A 22318-nucleotide genomic window follows, 5' to 3' on the forward strand; every position below is an offset into this window, starting at 1 on the left:
CAGAGTGCGGGCCAGCAAATTTAATTTCATAGCATTTCAAGCAGTGCTGGCCAGCAAATTCAATTTCATAGCATTTCAAGCAGAGTGCAGGCCAGCAATTTCAATTTCATAGCATTTCCAGCAGAGTGCAGGCCAGCAAATTCAGTGCCATAGCATTTCAAGCAGAGTGCAGGCCAGCAAATTCCATTTTATAGCATTTCAAGCAGAGTGCAGGTCAGCAAATGCAATTTCATAGCATTTCCAGCAGAGTGCAGGCCAGCAAATTCCATTTTATAGCATTTCAAGCAGAGTGCAGGTCAGCAAATGCAATTTCATAGCATTTCAATCAGAGTGTAGGCCAGCAAATTCAATTTCATAGCATTTCAAGCAGAGTGCAGGCTAACAAATTCAATGCCATCGCATTTCAAGCAGATTTCAGGCCACCAAATAGCCAAACTCATTGCATTGTCATTAAGGGCTAACAAATCATTTATTGCAAGTACATTGCAGACTCACAGTTCAGTTGATTCACAGCTTAGAATCAAAGTCGTGGACTCTCCCTAGTGATCTTCCAGATTGACTGACTCACATTCAGGCATCCGGAGTTATATAGTCCTGACTATAAATCATTTATTGACTATAACAGTGTAATTTGACATTTCTTTGCCTGGTTCTCTATTGAAGATATTAATATATGTTAAAATAGCAGCAAAATAATGTGATACGTTGTCTGGTGAGAAATTATTCTTTGGTCACCAGCACTAAATACATCCAATCAAAGATGAATTTCTATCCATTTAAATCTGCCACCATTTGCAATAGTAATTGCTGGACTCTAGTTATCTTCTGACACTAAACCTATTTTATGTTGTACTATATTCCGTAGCCTTTCTATTTGCAAAGCATTTAGTGAAATCCAGAAGTTTACTTCAGCTTTAGTTACTGATTAATGCGGTAAGCTAAAGAAAAGATTAAGTTGTTTAGTCTGCAAAATCCATGAAGTATAAAGACTTGGCCTCAAAATATCAATCCTTATTCAGAAAGCAATTATTTTCAATCACTGTTCTCTTTTTCATGGTTCTTTCAGCATGATTAAGATTTCTGGCTTGTACATCTGTGTATAAAATCATGAGAGGAATAGATCGGGAAGATGCACAGAGTCTCTTGCCCAGAGTAGATGAATCGAGGACAAGAGGACAAGGTTTAAGGTGAAGGGGGAAAAGATTTGATAGGAATCTGAGGGGTAACTTTTTCGAACCTGGATTGAACCTGGGTCTCTGGCGCAGTAAGGCAGCAACTCTACTGCTGCGCCACCGTGCTGCATCAAAACTAGGTCTGCCGAACGTCACACCAGCTCACGACAATAGACAATAGACAATTGATGCAGGAGTAGGCCATTCGGCCCTTCAAGCCAGCACCACCATTCAATGTGATCATGGCTGATCATCCCCAATCAGTACCCCGTTCCTGCCTTCTCCCCATATCCCATGACTCCGCTATCTTTAAGAGCCCTATCTAGCTCTCTCTTGAAAGTATCCAGAGAACCGCCGCCCTCTGAGGCAGAGAATTCCACAGACTTACAACTCTCAGTGAGAAAAAGTGTTTCCTCATCTCAACGAGGATGGGATTCGAACCCACCCGAAACACAAAGGATTAGCTTAAATTATTTTTTTCATTCATATGGACTGAATGGACAGCTCTCCAAATTTGCAATGAATCTGCAAATGAATCTAAAGTTTGAGGTATTTCCAAATATTATTTATGCCAGAAGTTGGAATCTAAATATTGACCAACAGCTTTGTAATCTAAACATGGTTCGGTGGCCTTAGAATCATACAGCACGGAAAACAGGACCTTTGGACCAACTCCCCCTTGCCAAGCAAGATACCCCATCTAAACTAGTCGCAATAGTCTGCATTTTGCTGATATCTCTCCGAACCTTTCCTATCCATGTACCTGTCCAAGTATCTTTAAAATGTTGTTAATGTACTTGTCTCAACTACCTCCTCTTGCAGCTCATTCCATATACCCATCACCTTCTGAGTGAGAACATTGCCTGTCAGGTTCCTATCAAATCTATCCCTTCTCACCTTCATCCTATGTCCACTAGCTACTGATTCACCCTACTTTAGGTAAAAGACTGTGCATTCACCCTATCAATTTTCCTCATGATCTCATACACCTCAGTACGATCACACCTCAGCCTCCTGCGCTCTGAGGAGTAAAACCCTCCCTTGCCCAATGTCTCCCGATAGCTCAGACCGGTAAGTTCTGGCAACATCCTTGTTATTCTTCTCTGCACTCTTTTCAGCTTAATGACATACTTCCTATGGGAGTACGACCAAACCTGAACACAATACTCCAAATGCGGCTTCACCAAGTCTTGTACAACTGTGACATAACGTCCCAACTTCTATACGCTGTGCCCAGTCCGATGAAGTAGAATGTAACAAAAGCCTTCTTGACCCCCCTATTATTCCCTTTCTCCTGTATCTGTACACTGTGGATGGCTCGATTGTAATCATGTATAGTTTTTCTGCTGACTGGATAGCATGCACAAAAAAGCTTTTCACTGTACCTTGGTACACGTGACAATAAATGAAATGAAATGCTCTTGCAAAATGCCAGTTCACTTTCAAGCTATGACCATTCTACTGGTCTCTGGGTCTGTATCACGACTGAACAACAACCTGATTCATCTTAAAGCCCTAAGATTTGCCAGCTTGCAACTCAGTCCTGAAAGGTCATTTGAAGGCCATTGCTTAATCTGTCTCATTCTGTTTGGTTCAGTTTAGTTTAAATTCAGCACAGATTGATAGAATTAAAAAAAAACACTTAACTCTGTGAGCGGCTGTAGAATCCTTTTCGGTTGGACTTAGTTTAGTTTAGAGATAGAGCGCAGGACGAGTCTGCGCCGACCAGCGATCCCCACACACTAACACTATCCTACACACACTAGGGACATTTATAATTAAACCAGGCCAATTAGCCTACAAACCTGTACGTCTTTGGAGTGTGGGAGGAAACTGGAGATCCCGGGGGAAAACCCACACAAGTCACGGGGAGATGGTGCAAACTCCTTACAGACAGCAACTAAAGTCAGGATTGAATCCGGGTCTCTGGCGCTGTCAGGCAGCAACTCTACCGCTGCACCACCATGCCGCCCTTCACTGGGAAAAGTTTCTTTTAAGTGTCCAAGGAAATTGACAAAACGTAGGGAGGTTGATGTTGTCAACATGGATTGTTCCATGAAGTTCAGGCAACACCTCCTCTCTTACATGCATGTTAAACATTCACGGTTCCATATCAAAGAGCTGCGGTATTATTCCTGAGCATTTTTATTACTCAACCACCATCTCCGATACAGATGATCTGGTCAACGTCACAGTGCTGTCCACAGTGTTGAAGCCTGCTGCACACAAATGGCTACCAAATTTCCTAAACTTTAGCATAGAAGCCATTGTTTTTATAGGGCTACGGGACTTCCTGATATCAAGAAAGCTATGAAATAAATGCAGACATTTATATTTGTTCTTTGATAAAGTGCACAACAACATTCTTCCTCCAACACAAAGACATGCAGCAAGTAAACATGCCCTTCGGCCCAACTCGGCCATGCTGACCAAGATACCCCATGTAATCTTGTCCCATTTGTTCACATTTGGCCCTTATATCTCTAAACCTTTCCTATTTATGTACTTACTTGTGTCCTTTAAATATTGTTATCATACCTGCTACAACTACCTCTTTGGCAGCTCGTTCCATATATCTACCAGCTCTGCATGGAAAAGTTGCCCCTTGGGTTCCTATTAAATATTTCCCCTCACACCTTAAATCTATGGTTCTTTGGTTCTTGACTCCCCACCTTTGGATAAAATACTCTGTGCATTAACCGTATCTATTCCCCTCATGATTTTAAATAACTATGTAAGATCTTACCTTTTATGGCGCATCTCTATACCATCTCTCCAGAGAAAAAGGTACTTTGGAATGTGTGTTCTTACCATGTTCCTTTCTTATCTATCCAAATTGTTGTCAGAGAATTACCTTCAGTGGATTATCTTCCTGACGATTCTCCCACTTTCTATCCTTTACACTCCACATGCTTTCCCATGGTCAGCCATGACCGAGGGGGGATCTACTGTACTCTCTGCTTTCCTCGGGCATATCATTCAAAAACACGTGTCCAAATGTATGTTGATTAAACAGGATGTACCTCATCACCAGCTCCTTTGACCCCTTTATTGTCCCTAAGGTGTCACACTGCTTCCCCGATTCCATCATTTGATTTCCTTCAAATAAAACAGGAAGAACAAAGACAATGAGCTGGAATTGTCAATGGTGAGATCTGCCAACATACATTTCCAGGAGAGACTTACTTTTTGCAAATTTGCTACCTCAGAAGCCTTTCCAAATATTAATTTGTATTGCCACTGCTAATTTTTATTACTGTAATGTGTCACTCGTCATTTCCTTGTTCCAGTCTCTAGTGTCTTGTGAAATGCAGCATTTTGTTTTCTAATATAAGCCAACTGCACTTTGTGTGTAGGAAAGAACTGCAGATGCTGGTTTAAATTGAAGGCAGAGGAGATATGCAAGAAGATAGACACAAAATGCTGGAGTAACTCAGCGGGACAGGCAGCATCACTTGAGAGAAGGAATGGGTGACATTTTGGGCTGAGACCCTTCTTCAGACTGATGTCAAGGGAGAGGCAGATACATAGATAAGTGTAAGGTGTGAAAATAGGAATGGGGAGGGATGGAGAGAGGGAAAGCAAGGGTTACTTGAAGTTAGAGAAATCAATGTTCATACCGCTGGGGTGGAAGCTGCCCAAGTGAAAATTGAGGTGTTGTTCCTCCAATTTGTGCTGGGCCTCATTCTGACAATGGAGGAGGCCCAGGACAGAAAGGTCAATGTGGGAATGGGAGGGGGAGTTAAGGTGTTTAGCAACCGGGAGATCAGGTAGGTTTAGGCAGACTGAATGGAGGTGTTCAGCGAAACGATTGCCGAGCCTGTTCTTGGTCTCGCCGATGTATAGGAGTCCTCACCTGGAACAGCGGATACAGTAGATGAGGTGTGATCCTGTTACATTCTGTTTGTAGTTTGTTTGGTTGTTTCTCTGTTTGTCTTTTTGCACAAAGTCCGCGAGCATTGCCACTTTTCATTTCACTGCGCATCTCGTATGTGTATGTGACATATAAACTTGACTTGACTTGACTTGCCTCACCTGAAAAGACTGTCGAGGTCCTTGGATGGAGTCGAGGGGGGAGTTATAGGGACAGGTGCTGCATCTCCTGCGGTTGCAGGGGAAACTACCTGGGGACGGGGGTGGTTTGGGTGGGAAGGGACAAGTTGACCAGGGAGTTGCGGAGGGAACGGTCTCTGAGAAAAGCAGAAAGGGCTGGAGATGGGAAGATGTGACCAGTGGTGGGATCCCGTTGGAGGTGGTGAAAATGTCAGCGGATTATGTGCTGTATGCGACGGCTGATGGGATGGAAGGTGAAGACAAGGGGGACTCTGTCCCTGTTACGAATTGGGAGAGGGGGAGCAAGAGCGGAACAGCGGGATATCGTGGAGACCCTAGTGAGGATCTCATGCATGATGGGAGAAGGGAACCCCCGTTCCCTAAAGAATTAGGACATCAGGTGTAGAATGCTAGATGCAGGAAGATTGTTCCCGATGTTGGGGAAGTCCAGGACAAGGGGTCACAGTTTAAGGATAAGGGGAAATCTTTTAGGACCGAGATGAGGAAAACATGTTTCACACAGAGAGTGGTGAATCTCTGGAATTCTCTGCCACAGAAGGTAGTTGAGGCCAGTTCATTGGCTATGTGAGGGAGTTAGATGTGGCCCTTGTGGCTAAAGGGATCTCAGGGGGTATGGAGAGAAGGCAGGTACAGGATACTGAGTTGGATGATCAGCCATGATCATATTGAATGGCGGTGCAGGCTCGAAGGGCCGAATGGCCTACTCCTGCACCTGTTTTCTATGTTTCTACCAAGATCTTTGGTTTCTACCTTGTCCCTGGTTCAGCGCCGGCAGCCGCGCATGCTCGTTGCTCAAATAACACAAGCATTTAACCGCCACTGCCGGCAGCCGCGCATGCTCAGCGATCCAGTGCCGTCGGCTTGGTCGTTGCCTCAGTGCCGGCACCCGCGCAAGCTCGTTCGTTAGCGCCGGCGCCTCGCTGATCTCTGCCGGCACACGCGCATGCTGGTCCGTCAGTGCCGGCACCCGCGCATGCTCCTTAGCCGTAGGTCCCGAGCGGAGGTTTCAAACGACGCCAGTCGCCAGCAGTGTCTGACTGACCGGCGGCCGCGGCTTCTCCTCATGGCTTTCTGCACCTTCGTCGGCGGGGAGCTCTACAAGGCCCACTTTGAACCCGGTGAGTCTGCGGTCCGTCCACCCGGGATCTCGGCCGCCGGGAAACCTCGGGAACTTTCCGTCTTCCCCCGCCGGGACATATCGGCCCCCCCCCCCGGGGTAGGATAGGGTAGGGTAGGGGTTAAGGTGGGGGTAGGGGGTTGGGATTGAACCCGCCGTGTGAGGGGAGACGGTGGGCCGGTGACGTCAGCACCGGTGCAGCAGACTCTCTTCCCCCCCCCCCCCCCCAACCCCCCCTCAGGTCAGTCACTGCATTGCTGGATGCCCTCACAGGGGCACAGCCACAGTGACTGTTGGCCAACATCTGGGAAAATTCAACAAGTCAATCAACAGCAACCAACCGGTCCTGTGGTCAGTCCACCAACCTGGGGGTTTGTGATATTTTTCAGGTGGGCCAGCACACGTCTTTCAAGGGTCTTGTGGAGGGCAGTGGAGGCCAAATCACTGGATGGATTTAAGAGAGAGTTAGATAGAGCTCTAGGAGCTAGTGGAGTCAAGGGATATGGGGAGAAGGCAGGCACGGGTTATTGATAGGTGGACGATCAGCCATGATCACAATGAATGGCCTCCTGCACCTATTTTCTATGTTTCTATCTATGTCTCTGAGGAGTGATTGTGAGCACAAACCATATATCTCACATTCTGAACCGGCCCTGCTGAGTGCACCCCATCCCCCCTGGACTGTCTCCCACGGATGGTCACGTCGCACAAGACACATCTGCACTTTAGTCTGTTGAACTGTTTTACTGTCCTTTTTACAAACCATGTTCTCGGGATATCTAAATCCAAATTTTATTAGTTATTTATGTTATGACATCGGTTGGAAGCTGCATACCAAATCTCGTTGCGCTTATGTGCAATGACAATAAAAGATATTATAATAATTATTATTATTACTATTATGTTTCTATGTCTTCATGAGTGCGGAGGTCAGTGCGACAGGCCTGTAGTCATTAAGACCAGTAATCCTTGGCTTTTTGGGTACAGGCAGGGACAGAGCAAGTTTACAGTGGTCTGATAGTCAGTACACTGCCTTGGGATGAGTTGGGGCCACATGAGACTGGAATTGATCAGCCTAGACCTTTGAATATATGATGTCCAGAAACTGTGTGTCTCTGTCCGGTGTTTTTGCTCACCTCCTTGTCAGACAATTTTTTTAAACCTGCCTTTGGGATGGATTGTTTGTATTAGCTCTGATTTGCATCAAAGTGGTAGGTGTGGTTGTGACATGGCAGTGGCAAGCTTGTCGTGTGGTTCCTGGCAGAATCAGAGGTTGGAGTGGGATGGGATGCAGCTAGTCCATCAACTACAAATGAAAATAGACACAAAATGCTGGAGTAACTCAGCGGGACAGGCAGCATCTCTGGAGAGAAGGAATGGGTGACGTTTCGGGTTGAGACCCTTCTTCAGACTACAAATGAAAACTGATTTTGAGGCAATTTGTGAAATGATACATTCTTGGATTGTGGGCATTACTAGCAAAACCAACATTTATTGTCTATCTCCTTCACTAAAATGTCAGCGAGCTGGTAGGCTGGAGCTGTTATGATTTTTACCCAACGATAATGGAATGACAGTTGGATACATTTAGTGATGATAAACAGCATTCATTACAACATTAACCTTAGCAAAAGATGCTTATAGAGGAATTAAGTCATATAGAGGAATGACATCAGTTTCCCCCTTCCTGATAATATTACTCGGTAGCATTTTTTCCTGACATATTAATCTGTGGTGTCACTGAGCAGGTTAAATCACATTGTCATGCTCTTACGCAAGGAAAAGAATGCTCCGACCTTCAAGTAATAGCCACATTAGATAACCCTGGAAGCTGAAATATTAATTAAAAGTTGCACGTTATAAACTCTGGAATTTTGAAATAACTATTCTATGGCAATTAGATCATAGTTCATAACTAATACAAGACTTCACCATCCTATGAAGGGGCAGGGTCGTGACAACAACATCCAAGTCCAACCGTCTTGATTCATAAGGTCATGTGATAAGGAACAGAAATAGGCCATTCGGCCCATCACTCCACCATTCAATCATGCCTGATCTATCTTTCCCTCCTAACCACATTCTCCTGCCTGCTCCCCCTAACCCCTGACACCTATACTAATCAAGAATCTATCTATCTACCGTATAAAAATATCCATTGACTTGGCCTCCGCAGCCATCTGTGGCAAAGAATTACACAGATTTACCACACTCTGACTAAAGAAATTCCTCCTCATCTCCTTCCTAAAAGAACGTCCATTAATACTGAGGCTGTGGCCTCTAGTCCTGGACTCTCTCACTAGTGGAAACACCCTCTCCACATCCACTCTATCCAAGCCTTTAACTATTCTGTACGTTTCAATGAGGTCCCCCCTCATTCTTCTAAACTCCAGTGAGTACAGGCCAAGTGTCGTCAAACATTCATTATATGTTAACCCAATAATTTCTGGGATAATTCTTGTAAATCTCCTCTGGACCCGCTCCAAAACAAGCACATCCTTCCTCAGATATGGTGCCCAAAATTGCTCACAATACTTCAAATGTGGCCTGACCAGAGCCTTATAGAGCCTCGGCATTGCATCCCTGTGTTTGTATTCTAGCCCCGTTGAAATGAATGCGAGCTATTTATTCGATTAGCTATTTAGCTGCGATAGCTATTTTGACATTTTCAAGTAATTCACTTCCTCTGTCCATGTCAGAACTGAACATTTTTGCTGTCTGTCAATATCTGTGATATTAGCTCAGTTTTTCCCCTCTTAACAAGCCAGGCTGACTGTGCATATCCCACAGCCCTACTCTCAACACCACGTTACGCTGTGTTTGTAGTGACTTGCAAACAGCTCCCATGAACTTCCAGAATAGCTATTAACTCAGGGAGTGACCCTACAATTTACCCCTTGGCAATCCTTGCTCTTCCTTATCACGGATGTTCCGTTTGGTTCACCCATCCCCTCCACCATCTTCACAGCACCCATTTTAAAAAATATCTTTCCCTGATGAAAGATCTTTGACTTGAAATGTTAACTGTTTCTCTTTCCGCATTGGCTGCCCAACCTGCTGAATGTTTCCAGGATTTTCTGTCTTTACTTTAGATTCCTAGTATCAGTGTTTTTTTGTTATTTTATTTTCATTCTAAATGTCCATATTATCATTGTATGTGTTGGTAATGCTGTCAGCTTCAATGCGATTAAGCCAATTGCTGACTGTTACATTGTCAATGCTGCAAAATCTGTACATCCAAGTCATGATCGTGTATAACCAGAAGGTCTCATTGAGGTTTTGCAGTTACCTTTGCCAAATTGCTGCAATGCATTCCTGGAATAGTATGGACTTTAATCAAAATATATTTTGCTTGTGGATAATTGTGCCAAATATCTTGCAAATCATGCTTGCTCATGTTGTTTCTTGAGTGATGTGACATTCAATAGTGTTTAATTGTCATACGCACAGAAACAGAACAATAAAACTCTTACTTTCAGCAGCATAAGAGGTCTGTAAACACAATAATAAAGCAGAAAAATTCATTTAGGGTAATATCTAATATTTCATCCATGATCATCCACACACTTTATGCCAGCTGTTAACTCACTTTATGGTAGTTACGGTATCAGGAATATAAGGAGCAGTAATGTCTTACAAAAGTCTTGTCAGACCAGACTTGGAATGCCATGGGCATTTCAATAGTTCAATAGTCGGTTATTGTCATGTGTATCCTGAGGTACAGTGAAATTTGATTTTACCATACAGTCATACCAAAAAAAAGCACCAAGATACAAAATCACATAAAATTAATCATAAACGGCCACCACAGCAGCATGTGAGAATCCCTGGAAATTAGAAGTTTAGGCAGTGTTATTTTCAAACTGTTAAGGGGGATAGTAATTAGATAGTGGGCTTATTGTGGCACTAGCTTGAAGTAGGTGGGAATGTTTCCAATTGTTCTTATCAACATTGATCTCAATTAACTTCCCTGAAACAGATTGTAAAGTAAGCACTGTGCAGTCTCACCCGGTCACTCCCTCTTCTCCCCTCTCCCATCAGGAACGAGGTACCGAACTGTGATAACGCACATCTCCAGATTCAGGGACAATTTCTTCCCAGCTGTTATCAGGCAACTGAACCGTCGTATCACTAACTAGAGAGTGTTCTTGAGTTATTATCTACATCATTGGAGCCCCTCAAACTATCTTTTATTGGACTTTATCTTGCAACTATACGCTATTCTCTTTATCATGTATCTGCACTATGGTGTCTTGATTGTAATCATGTATAATCTTTCTGCTGACTGGTTAGCATACAACAAAAGCTTTCACTGTATCTCGGTACACGTGACAATAAACTAAACTTAACTCTGGATGTCCAGCCGTGACGTGTCGCTCTGAACATTCAGAACTGTGGAATGTTGTATGTTCGGAAGATCCAGGAAGAAAGTAACAAATCCCATGGTATTTCCAATCGATCCATACATTTATTGAAATTGAATCAATTACACACATAAATGTTTAAGAAGGAACTGCAGATGCTGGAAAAATCAAAGTTAGACAAAAATGTTGGAGAAACTCAGCGAAGGAATAGGTGAAGTTTCGGGTCGAGACCCTTCTTCAGACTGAAGGGTCTCGACCCGAAACGTCACCTATTCCTTCGCTCCATAGATGCTGCCTCATCCGTTGAGTTTCTCCAGCATTTTTTCTACACACATAAATGTGGTGCTTCAGTTGAATTCTACATAAAAGATTTCGGAACATTCTGGGTTTGTGAGAAAAACCTTTTTATTTTTAATGTTTTGTACTAGTCGCTCATTGACAGTGTCTTTCAACATTATTTTATTTCAATGCAGGTATATATGCCTGTTCAAAGTGTGGACATGAATTGTTTTCAAGTCAGGCTAAATATGAACATTCTTCACCGTGGCCTGCTTTTACCAAGACCATTCATCCAGATAGTGTGTCCAAAAGAAAAGATGGCAATCATGCACTAAAGGTGGGACAACAACATGATAATAAATTGAAAAATGTGAACAGTTTTGTGTATATACTAATGTTTGACATTCAAAGACACAAAGTGCTGGAGTAAGTCAGCGGGTCAGGAAGCAAAGGTCTGATAAAGGGTCCTGACCTGAAATGTCACTTTTCTATGTTCTCCATGGATGCTGCCTGACCTGCTGACTTACTCCAGCATTTTGTCTTTTTTTGTAAATCAGCATCTGCAGTTCCTTGTTTCTGCTAATGGCATTGCTTTGGCAGTACAATATTAGCAGTGCACTGATGCTCAACAGCACCCATAGAACATAGAACAGCGCAGAAACAGGTGCGTCAACCCACAATGCCCATGCCGAATATGATGTTGTTTAACTAATCTCCTCTGCCTGCATATGATCCATATCCCTCCATTCCCTGCATATATATCCATGTGCCTTTCAAAGGCCTCTTCAACACCAACGCCACTATCGTATCTGTCTTCTGACAATGCGTTCCAGGTACCCACCACTCTCTGTGGAATAAAACTTGCCCCCCGCCCCACATCTTAAATAAAGCTTTTTAAATGGACACCATGACCAAACTCTAATCAGGCTGCAATTTGCCTATTTATTACTTTAAAAAATAGGCAGAGGGTTGGGAATGCGGGCAGAGAACATATAATTTAGAAATATACAACCCATAAATGAATGGAATATGAGATAAAAAGGAACTGCAGATGCTGGTTTATATCCAAGATACAAAGTGCTGAAGTAATCAATGGGTCGGGCAGAATCTCTGGAGAAAGTGGATATGTGACGTTTCGGGTCAGGACCCTTCTTCAGACTGAAGAATGGTCCCGACCTGAGACATCACCTATCCATTTTCTCCAGAGATACTGCTTAACCTGCTAAGTCACCCCAGCACATTGTATCTATTTATGGAATATGAGAGTCGTTTTACTCTATCAAGACTCCACTAAACACATACGGATCAATGAACAGTACTTTCAAGCTTCATGGCGATGAAATAAAATGTGTTTTTTTGCAAACGCATTGTCTTCTCGTGGGTCTGTGTGAAATGATTGGGTTCATTATGGACAAGGTGTTTGATTAGAATGATGATCTGTTGTTTCAGGTTTCTTGTGGAAAGTGTGGGAATGGCCTTGGTCACGAATTCCTCGACGATGGGCCCAAAGCAGGCCAGTCCCGTTTCTGAATATTCAGCAACTCGTTGAAGTTTGTCCCTGAGAGGTCTGTGCTTTGTGGCTATTCAGCTTCCAACAGCTTGCTATTTCTGACGTAAACAAACATCTCATGGGTGTATTTTCAAAATTTCTCCAATTTTTCCCCCCATATAAAACAGTAAGGGAACAGGCGCTTTGACCCACAAATTGTATGCTGAACGTGATGCCAAGATAAGCTAATCTCCTCTGCCTGTATGTGATCCATATCCCTCTATTCCCTGCATACCCTAGAGCCTATCTAAAAGCCTCTTCAATACCTTCATCGTATCTGCCTCCACTACCCCCTGTCATCGCGTTCCAGGCACCTATTAACCTCTTTTTATAAAGAAAACTTGACCCACACATCTTGATTAAACTTCAAAACTAGGTTTTTATACAATTGAATCAAGTCTACCTGTTTCACTCAATCCTACAACAGGAAGCAAAATACATGATAAATTAATGTTCTTTATCAATTTCCTGTCTGAGTGAATCTGAGTCAAATAATTAATCCTGCAGCATGGAAACGGGCCTTTTGGCTCAACTTGCCCAAAATGGCCCCTGTACACTAGTCCCACCTTCCTGAATTTAGCCCATATATCCCTCTAAATCTTTCCTATCCATGTTCCTGTCTAAATGTCTTTTAGCTATTGTTATAGTACCTGACAAGTTACCTCCGGTTGGAGTTTGGTCCATGAACCCACCACCCTCTGTGGGGAAAAAGTTGCCTCGCATGTTCCTGTTAAATCTTTTTCCTCTCACCTTAAACTGATGTCCTCTGGTTCTTGACTCCCCTACTCTGGGTATAATAGACTGTGCATCCACCCTATCTACTCCCCTCATGTTCTTGTACACCACTTTGTGATCACCCCTCATCCTCATGTGCTCCAGGGAATAAAGTCTGAGCCTGCCCAACCTCGCCCTATAGCTCAGGCTCTCAAGAAATGGCAGTATACTCATGAAATTTTCTCTGGACTCTGTGCAGCTTAACAACATCTTTCCTATAGCAGCTTCATTGGTGTCGAGGAGACTTTAAAAAAAAAAAAAAAAAAAAAATCACAATGGGGCTATTTTGGTTATGGGCTTGTTGATGCAGTGTTGTGTGCTGTTGAACAGCCCATCACCATTGCTATTGTGTGTTGTAACATTGTGGGGCAAGGAAAGAAAAGGCTTGAGTGGGTCCGGGGATAGGAGGCAGGGGCAATGCTGATGATGCAATGGGGAAATAGATGGGGTGGTCAGGTTGGGCTTGATTGTATTGGAGTTGGGGATCAGGGTGTTAGGTTCATAAGTCACAGGCGCAGAATTAGGCCATTCGACCCATCGTGTCGATTCTGGCTGGTCTATCTTTTCCTCTCAGCCCCACTCTTCTGCCTTCTCCCCATAGCCTTTTACACCCGTACTAGTTGAGGCTTAAGTTGTGTGAGGAATAGGCAGAACTGAAGGGCCACTGGCAAGATGAGAGGAAGATTTGCAGGGTCTCAAGGTGGAGGAGATATGCAAGAAGATAGACACAAAATGCTGGAGTAACTCAGCGGGACAGGCAACATTTCTGGATAGAAGTAATTGGATGACGTTTTGGGTCGAGACACTTCTTCATTCTCGACACGAAACGTCACCCATTCCTTCTGTCCAGAGATGAGTTACTCCAGCATTTTGTGTCTATCTTCGGTTTAAACCAGCATCTGTTGTTCCTTCCTACAACGAGATATGCAAGAAAACCTATAGTACAGAGTAAGCGTGCAAGAAACTTAGCACTAATTGTTAAGGGATAGCATTTCAGTCTTTGCCCTAAACTTGAATTTAATTGCGGGCTTAACTGCTTGAGATGTTAGATAAGAGTGGTAGTTAAGTTTATTGAGTGATTTTATTAGTTGTTTAGTTCCAAATAATGCTGACACTATTTTCAAATGCCAAGCAGTACTGAAACCTGGTTCATCGAGAATGTTTCTCTTTATACGTCACTGTTTTGGAACAAGAAGAATTAAAAAATGTTCAAGAAGGAACTGCGGATGCTGGAAAATTGAAGGGAGACAAAATTGCTGGAGAAACTCAGCGGGTGCGGCAGCGGCAGCATCTATGGAGCGAAGGAAATAGGCAACGTTTCGGCCCGAAACGTTGCCTATTTCCTTCGCTCCATAGATGCTGCCGCACCCGCTGAGTTTCTTCAGCAATTTTGTCTAAGAATAAAAAAATATTTGACTTGTTGTAGTTAACATTAGAAAAATTATCCCACAAACTATCAATTGTGAACTCCTGGGGCTTACACATCACTACTTTCCTTAATCTTTTCTTTTCTCTCTTTTTCTTGCTTCTGTTATTTCTCTATTGACAAGAAGTTGTACACAAAATGTATTATGGTATATGCCACGGTTTATACGACTATACATTGCTTCTATTAAAAATATTTTTTTTTTTAAAGAAAAAAAAAGAAAAATTATCTGTACAATGTTCAAATTCAAATAAAAAAATGTAAAACTGTTTAGAAAATGTTTTCTTGCTATACCCAAAGTGACAATAATAAATCTGAAACATTTAGTACATTTAGTGAATCTCTGGAATTCTCTGCCACAGAAGGTAGTTGAGGCCAGTTCATTGGCTATATTTAAGAGGGAATTAGATGTGGCCCTTGTGGCTAAATGGATCGGGGGTATGGAGAGAAGGCAGTTACAGGATACTGAGTTGGATGATCAGCCATGATCATATTGAATGGCCTACTCCTGCACCTAATTTCTATGTTTCTATTGTAGTTAATAATTGATTGTGGGATGTACATTTAAATGTCAATAGACCAATATAAGTGAAAGGCTGTTAATATGTAAAATAATATTATTTTTCATTTGCAGTCAAAGGAACTCTAGTGGATAAATGATACGAGCTTGGAACTGGCTTTTTATCGGTTGGAAGTTGCAGTTTGCCTGAAAATGCCATGCAACTCAGCATTAGATCTCTTGGAATACTCCAACAAAGGCTTCCATATATCTGTATTTTTGTTGGTTAGTCATTACATGAAGTTTTCTGGATAAACCTTCTTGAATGTCCTGGAAATAGAAACTTGCATGATTATCCTGACAAAAATACTCGCTCAGTCTTAAGATAATTGTAAAAGCTTGCAGTCAGATCACTTTATTTTTGATGATATCAGTCGAAACAAGCATGGAATTTGCACTAGAAAACCGTTTAATCTTTTGTAGGAATTAAGCGGGTCAGGCACCAATTGCAGAAGGAATGGACATGTGACGTTTCAGACTCTGAAGAAGGGTCCAAACCCGAAACGTCGCCGATCCCTGTCCTTCAGAGATGGTGCCTAAACTGTTGTTAATCCAGTACTTAATGTTTTGCTCAAGGTTTCAGCATCAGCCGTTTCTTGTATCTCAGTCTTAATCTTTTGTTCAAATCCATTTTGAGTCACACAGGTATGTCAAGAAAAGGTCATATTTTACTGTGACTATCAGTTAAAGAAAACTACTTGTAATCTTGAGCAAACTGTGCCTGTGTGATATTAAATGTTGCAAAGCATACAAAATACCACAATCACATACTTCAATCTATCATTGGTGTGTGTGTGTATCGTAAGATATGCATTTGGTAGGACCAAAGGAAACTCGTAATTCTCAGTAATTGAGAGGGGAGCATGATTCTGCATTGATCTGGGTGTGGTGGCTAAACTTGATATCATTTCTCAATCAAGCAAGAATAAGGAGGAGTAATTGGATTAGACTGATTGATGGCATTTGCAACCTGATCTCAAAAGAGTTATCAGTTTGCCCACAATTAGTCATCGGGTATTATTTGCGTTTCAGGTGCCTCGTGAAATTTCTTTCTTCCTGATTTCACAATCTCCCTCCCAAGCTATTTTACATCAATGTACAAAATAAACACTGAATGGTTGTGCTCTGAGTTTAAGTTTTAAAACAATTGGGAGGTGGGAATTGTGTCTGCTTGTGTGAGAGGGATTGAGCAATTAGAAGCTGAGGCTTTTCACTGATCCTTTGAGCACCGTGTATTTCCTTGGATTAAAATGGTTATATTTTAAAGGCATAATGTACTATGTAATTTTCAAAAATAAAATTATTTTGAATCTTACTGTTCAATTTCTGTTCATTACTTTATTTTTAAATGATGTACGCGTCCCTTTTAAGTTGCGGAAACGTAACTAATTTTCTCTCTTCTCATGAATGGAAATATGAGGAAGCATTTGCCTAATGTTTTGGATAATAATTCAATGCCTCCTGTGGCATCGAGCTAGGATAGTATCTCAGTCCCAATGATGCTCCTCAGTTCATGCTAATTCCAAAACAAAAAGAAAGTATTAATATGAATGGGAACGCATTTCGTTTCTTGAAAAACTAGACACTAAGCAAAACCACCAGTGTTTCTGCATCATAAAGACCACTACTTGAATAGTAGAAGGCACAAAATTATTCACTAATAGTCTTTTTCATTTCAAACTACGAAGCTGGAACTGGGGAATCTGGCTCAAGTGATCAGAATCAACGTAAAAGTTTAGTTTAGATACAATATGGACACTGGGCCTTCAACCCACCGAGTCCATGCCGACCAACCAACGGTCACCTGTACTGTTCAAGAAGGAACTGCAGATGCTGGAAGATCGAAGGTACACAAAATTGCTGGAGAAACTCAGCGGGTGCAGCAGCATCTATGGAGCGAAGGAAATAGGCGACGTTTCGGGCCGAAACCCTTCTTCAGACTGATGGGGGGTGGGGGGGAGAAGGAAGGAAAAGGGGAGGAGGAGGAGCCTGAGGGCGGGAGGGTGGGAGGAGACAGCTAGAGGGTTGAGGAAGGGGAGGAGACAGCAAGGACTAGCAAAATTGGGAGAATTCAATGTTAATGCCATCCGGACGCAAGGTCCCCAGACGGAATATGAGGTGCTGTTCCTCCAATTTCCGCTGTTGCTCACTCTGGCAATGGAGTTGACCCAGGACAGAGAGGTCGGATTGGGAATGGGAGGGGGAGTTGAAGTGCTGAGCCACCGGGAGGTCAGGTTGGTTATTGCGGACTGAGCGGAGGTGTTCGGCGAAACGATCGCCCAACCTCCGCTTAGTCTCCCCGATGTAAATCAGCTGACATCTAGAGCAGCGGATGCAGTAGATGAGGTTGGAGGAGATACAGGTGAACCTTTGTCGCACCTGGAATGACTGCTTGGGTCCTTGAATGGAGTCGAGGGGGGAGGTGAAGGGACACGTGTTGCATTTCTTGCGGTTGCAATGGAAAGTGCCCGGGGAGGGGGTGGTGCAGGAGGGAAGGGAAGAATTGACGAGGGAGTTGCGGAGGGAGCGGTCTTTGCGGAAGGCAGACATGGGGGGAGATGGGAAGATGTGGCGAGTGGTGGGGTCACGTTGGAGGTGGCGGAAATGGCGGAGGATTATGTGTTGTATTTGCCGGCTGGTGGGGTGAAAGGTGAGGACCAGAGGGACTCTGCCCTTCTTGCGGGTGCGGGGATGGGGACAGAGAGCAGTGTTACAGGGTATGGATGAGACCCTGGTGTGAGCTTCATCTATGGTGGCGGAGGGGAATCCCCGTTCCCTGAAGAACGAGGACATTTCCGATGCCCTGGTATGGAATGTCTCATCCTGGGAACAGATGCGGCGTAAGCGGAGGAATTGGGAGTAGGGGATGGAGTCTTTACAGGGGGCAGGGTGGGAAGACGTGTAGTCCAGATAGCCATGTGAGTCAGTGGGTTTGTAATGTATGTCGGTCAGGAGTCTGTCCCCTGCGATGGAGATGGTGAGGTCAAGGAATGGTAGGGAAGTGTCGGAAATGGTCCAGGTGTATTGGAGTGCCGGATGGAAGTTGGTGGTGAAGTGGATGAAGTCAGTCAGTTGTGTGTAGGTGCAGGAGGTGGCCCCAAAGCAGTCGTCAATGTAACGGAGGTAGAGGTCGGGGATGGGGCCCTGGTACGTCTCGAACAAGGATTGTTCAACGTACCCGACAAAGAGGCAGGCGTAGCTGGGGCCCATGCGTGTGCCCATAGCTACGCCTTGTGTTTGGAGGAAATGGGAGGAGTCAAATGTAAAGTTGTTGAGGGTGAGGACCAACTCCGCTAAGCGGAGGAGAGTGTCAGTGGCTGGGTATAGGTTGCTCCTCTGGTCGAGGAAGAACCGGAAGGCTCCGAGGCCATCCTGGTGGGGGATGGAGGTGTAGAGTGACCGGACATCCATGGTGAAGATGAGGGGGTGAGGGCCCAGAGAGTGGAATGCGTGGAGGCGGCGGAGAGTGTCTGAGGTGTCTAGAACATAGGTGGGGAGGGATTTGACCAAGGGGGATAGGATGGAGTCAAGATATGTGGAGATGTACACTAGTTCTATGTTATACCAAAAATAAACCTACTTTTAGAAATATTTGGAACTTTGTTCATACGACATGATCAATACACAATGCAGGGAAAAACCTTGGGATTATTTGGGAAAGTTTGGAAAGGCAGGTAGAGGGTAGGTGGATGGGTGGAAGAGAGAATATTAGCATTTTTAGAGGGGTCAAGGAAAGAGCGTTCATGTCGCTCTTACTAAAAAGGGTGCAGTATTGTGTATAGCCACTTGGTGGTAGTGTTGTACAGAAATAGTTTGTACAAAAGGAGTTATAGAATCAAAATGCCAAACTGGATAATTTCTTGAAAAAAACCCCCCAAAAGATTAAGAACAGGTATTGTCATCACATTTAAACTCTAATATAATTTAACGTTCTTTATTCTCTTTAAGTGGCAATGTGAAGCACTTCCATCGACTAAGCTTCTATGTGTCTGCTCACTGTTAAAAATCTTTCGTCATCTTTCCCATTCTGTGGAGAGACTCGTGTTACACAGAGTGCCGGTGAATATGGGAACTTGGGTGGTTTCACCACCTTACAGCACAGTGTGTACAGCACCTATGCTTTGCCACCAAATATGCCTTTAAAGTAAAACTTTTTGCTGAGTTGGCAAAATGTACTTGAAATAAAAATGAGATGGTCCCTATATCAGCCATGATCACAGTGAATGGCAGTGCTGGCTCGAAGGGCCGTATGGCCTACTCCTGCACCTATTGTCTATAAGGGCAAACTCCATTAAAATGAAGGAAAGAAGCAGTCCAATAGAAAAGCGAAAGTGAAGAGGTTTTTGAGTTTGCGGGAGAAAGGAAAGAAAGTGTCTCTTTTTAATTAAACATCACAACAGTTTTCCACCCACCTTAATAGATGTGAAACTGGAATGTGAATGACATTGCACCCATCTGGTGAATTAGAATCAAATTATCCCCAGTAAATCCAAACTCTGACTAGTGCAACTGGAAAATGAAAACAACTTCATATAAATGTAAGATTGTTGAAGAAAAGTAGTGCACAATAAATGGATGATCCACTTCCAACCATTTGCATAATCCTTGAAAATTAAACTTATGAGCGGTAAGGTGGCGCAGCGGTAGAATTGCTGCCTTACAGCGCCAGAGACTCTGGTTCGATCCTGACCTCGGATGCTGCCTGTATGGAGTTTGTACATTCTCCCCGTGATCACTTGAGTTTTCCCCAAGTGCTCCGGTTGCCTGCCACACTCCTAAGATGTACAGGGTTTGTAGGTTAATTGGCTTTGGTAAATTTTGAAAAAATGTCAACTAGTGTGTAGGATAGTGTTAGTGTGTGGGGATCGCTGGTCAGCGCGGACTCAGTGGGCCGAAGGGCCTGTTTCCGCGCTGTATCTCTAAACTAAGCTAATCTATGAATGGTTTAGTATCTAAGTGTTTAGTGTCAACTTTACTTTCTCCAATAACTCTTCCTTGACCCTCTGTCAAGCTCATCCTATATACAGGAACCTCGTGTTTTATGCAGGGGTTACGTGCTTGTAAACCAGTGCATAATTCAAAAACACACGTAGATTAAACATACTTGAGACTGCGTTGTCAGCAGTAAATTTGGGTGCTTTATTCCAAAAACACCAGTTCATAAATAAACATTTGGTATGAAAAGAGCAAGTATGTTATTTCAAAAACGCATAAATCAAACATGCATAAAGTGCAAGGCACCTGAACTTTAACTTGTTTCTGCACTCTCCCAATTAACATCACACCAATTGTTATTGTCCTTTGTTGGCCCGATTCTCTGTTCCACCTTCAAAGTCCATCTCCAAAATCTTGCCTCACATAATGGAATGCTAATGGAATGTTGGCCTTCATAACAAGAGGATTTCAGTATAGGAGTAAAGAGGTTCTTCTGCAGTTGTATAGGACTCTGGTAAGACCACATCTGGAGTATTGTGTACAGTTTTGGTCTCCTAATTTGAGGAAGGACATCCTTGCGATTGAGGCAGTGCAGCATAGGTTCACGAGATTGATCCCTGGAATGGAAGGACTGTCATATGAGGAAAGATTGAAAAGACTAGGCTTGTATTCACTGGAGTTTAGAAGGATGAGGGGTATCTTATAGAAACATATAAAATTATAAAAGGACTGGACAAGCTAGACGCAGGAAAAATGTTCCCAATGTTGGGCAAGTCCAGAACCAGGGGCCACAGTCTTAGAATAAAGGGGAGGCCATTTAAGACTGAGGTGAAAAAAACCGTTTTCACCCAAAGATTTGTGAATTTGGGGAATTCCCTGCCACAGAGGGCAGTGGAGGCCAAATCACTGGATGGATTTAAGAGAGAGTTAGATAGAGCTCTAGGGGCTAGTGGTATCAATGGATATGGGGAGAAGGCAGGCACGGGTTATTGATTGGGGACGATCAGCCATGATCACAATGAATGGCGGTGCTGGCTCAAAGGGCCGTATGGCCTCCTCCAGCACATATTTTCTATTTCTATAACTCCACAGCCTCTTCCTTCCTCTTACAGCTATCATTGTGCTAACGAAAACATTTTGTTCCTGCCCCACCCTTTCCCAAACAATGCGCGATTCTTTCCTGACACCAGCGTTATATTCCAAATTACAAAGAGCAGTTTATGCTTCAGTGAATGAATCATCGAGCTTGGATATTTCCAAACTAATTGTTTAGTTTAGTTTTGAGACGCATCATGGAAACAAGGCCCTTCGGCCTACCGAGCCCACGCCAACCATCGATCACCTGTTCACACGAGTGAATGTGTTATCCTACATTCTATGTTAGAACATAGCTATGTTATGTTATCCCACATATGGGATCCCACTTTCTCATCCACTCTCTAATAATAATAATAATAATAATAATAATAATATCTTTTATTGTCATTGCACGTCAGTGCAACGAGATTTAGTGTGCAGCTCCACTGATGTACAAGAAAGGTAAATAAATACAATACATAAATAAGCAAGCTGAATTGATTGACGTGACCATCTGAGGGAGACTGTCCAAAGGGGGTGGGTGGGGGGGGGGGGGCACTCATTAGGGCCGGTTCAGAGCCGCTATAGCTCTTGGGATAAAACTGTTCCTGAGTCTGGAGGTTCGGGCGTAGAAGGCCTTGTAACGTCTGCCGGAGGGAAGTAGTTGAAACAGACTGTGGCAGGGGTGTGATGAGTCCTTATGGATGCTCAGGGCCTTCCTGAGGCACCGCGTGTGGTAGATGCCCTCCAAGGCTGGTAGCTCTGTCCCGATGATCCGCTGCGCTCTGTTGACGACGCGCTGAAAAGCTCTCCTCTCCGCCTCCGTGCAGCTGAGATACCACACAGAGATGCCATACGTTAGTATGCTCTCTGTGGTGCAGCGGTAGAACGTTGTCAGCAGCTGTTGGGGCAGACCAGTCTTTTTTAATGTCCTCAGGAAGAACAGTCGTTGCTGTGCCTTCTTGACCAGCGCGGTGCTGTTTGTGGACCAT

General features: G+C 43.6%; 1 protein-coding gene across 1 annotated transcript; it reads left to right on the plus strand.

The window, feature by feature from the left end:
* Positions 1-6064: 6064 nt before the first annotated feature.
* msrb1 (methionine sulfoxide reductase B1) lies at positions 6065-16629 on the plus strand. The gene is made up of 4 exons (XM_033041063.1): positions 6065-6364; positions 11201-11343; positions 12456-12571; positions 15390-16629. The coding sequence occupies exons 1-4, from the start codon at positions 6190-6192 to the stop codon at positions 15409-15411; spliced, it is 456 nt and encodes a 151-aa protein (XP_032896954.1). The 5' UTR covers positions 6065-6189; the 3' UTR covers positions 15412-16629.
* Positions 16630-22318: the final 5689 nt, after the last annotated feature.

Source organism: Amblyraja radiata, chromosome 22, assembly GCF_010909765.2.
Source record: "Amblyraja radiata isolate CabotCenter1 chromosome 22, sAmbRad1.1.pri, whole genome shotgun sequence".
Taxonomy (NCBI): Eukaryota; Metazoa; Chordata; class Chondrichthyes; order Rajiformes; family Rajidae; genus Amblyraja; species Amblyraja radiata.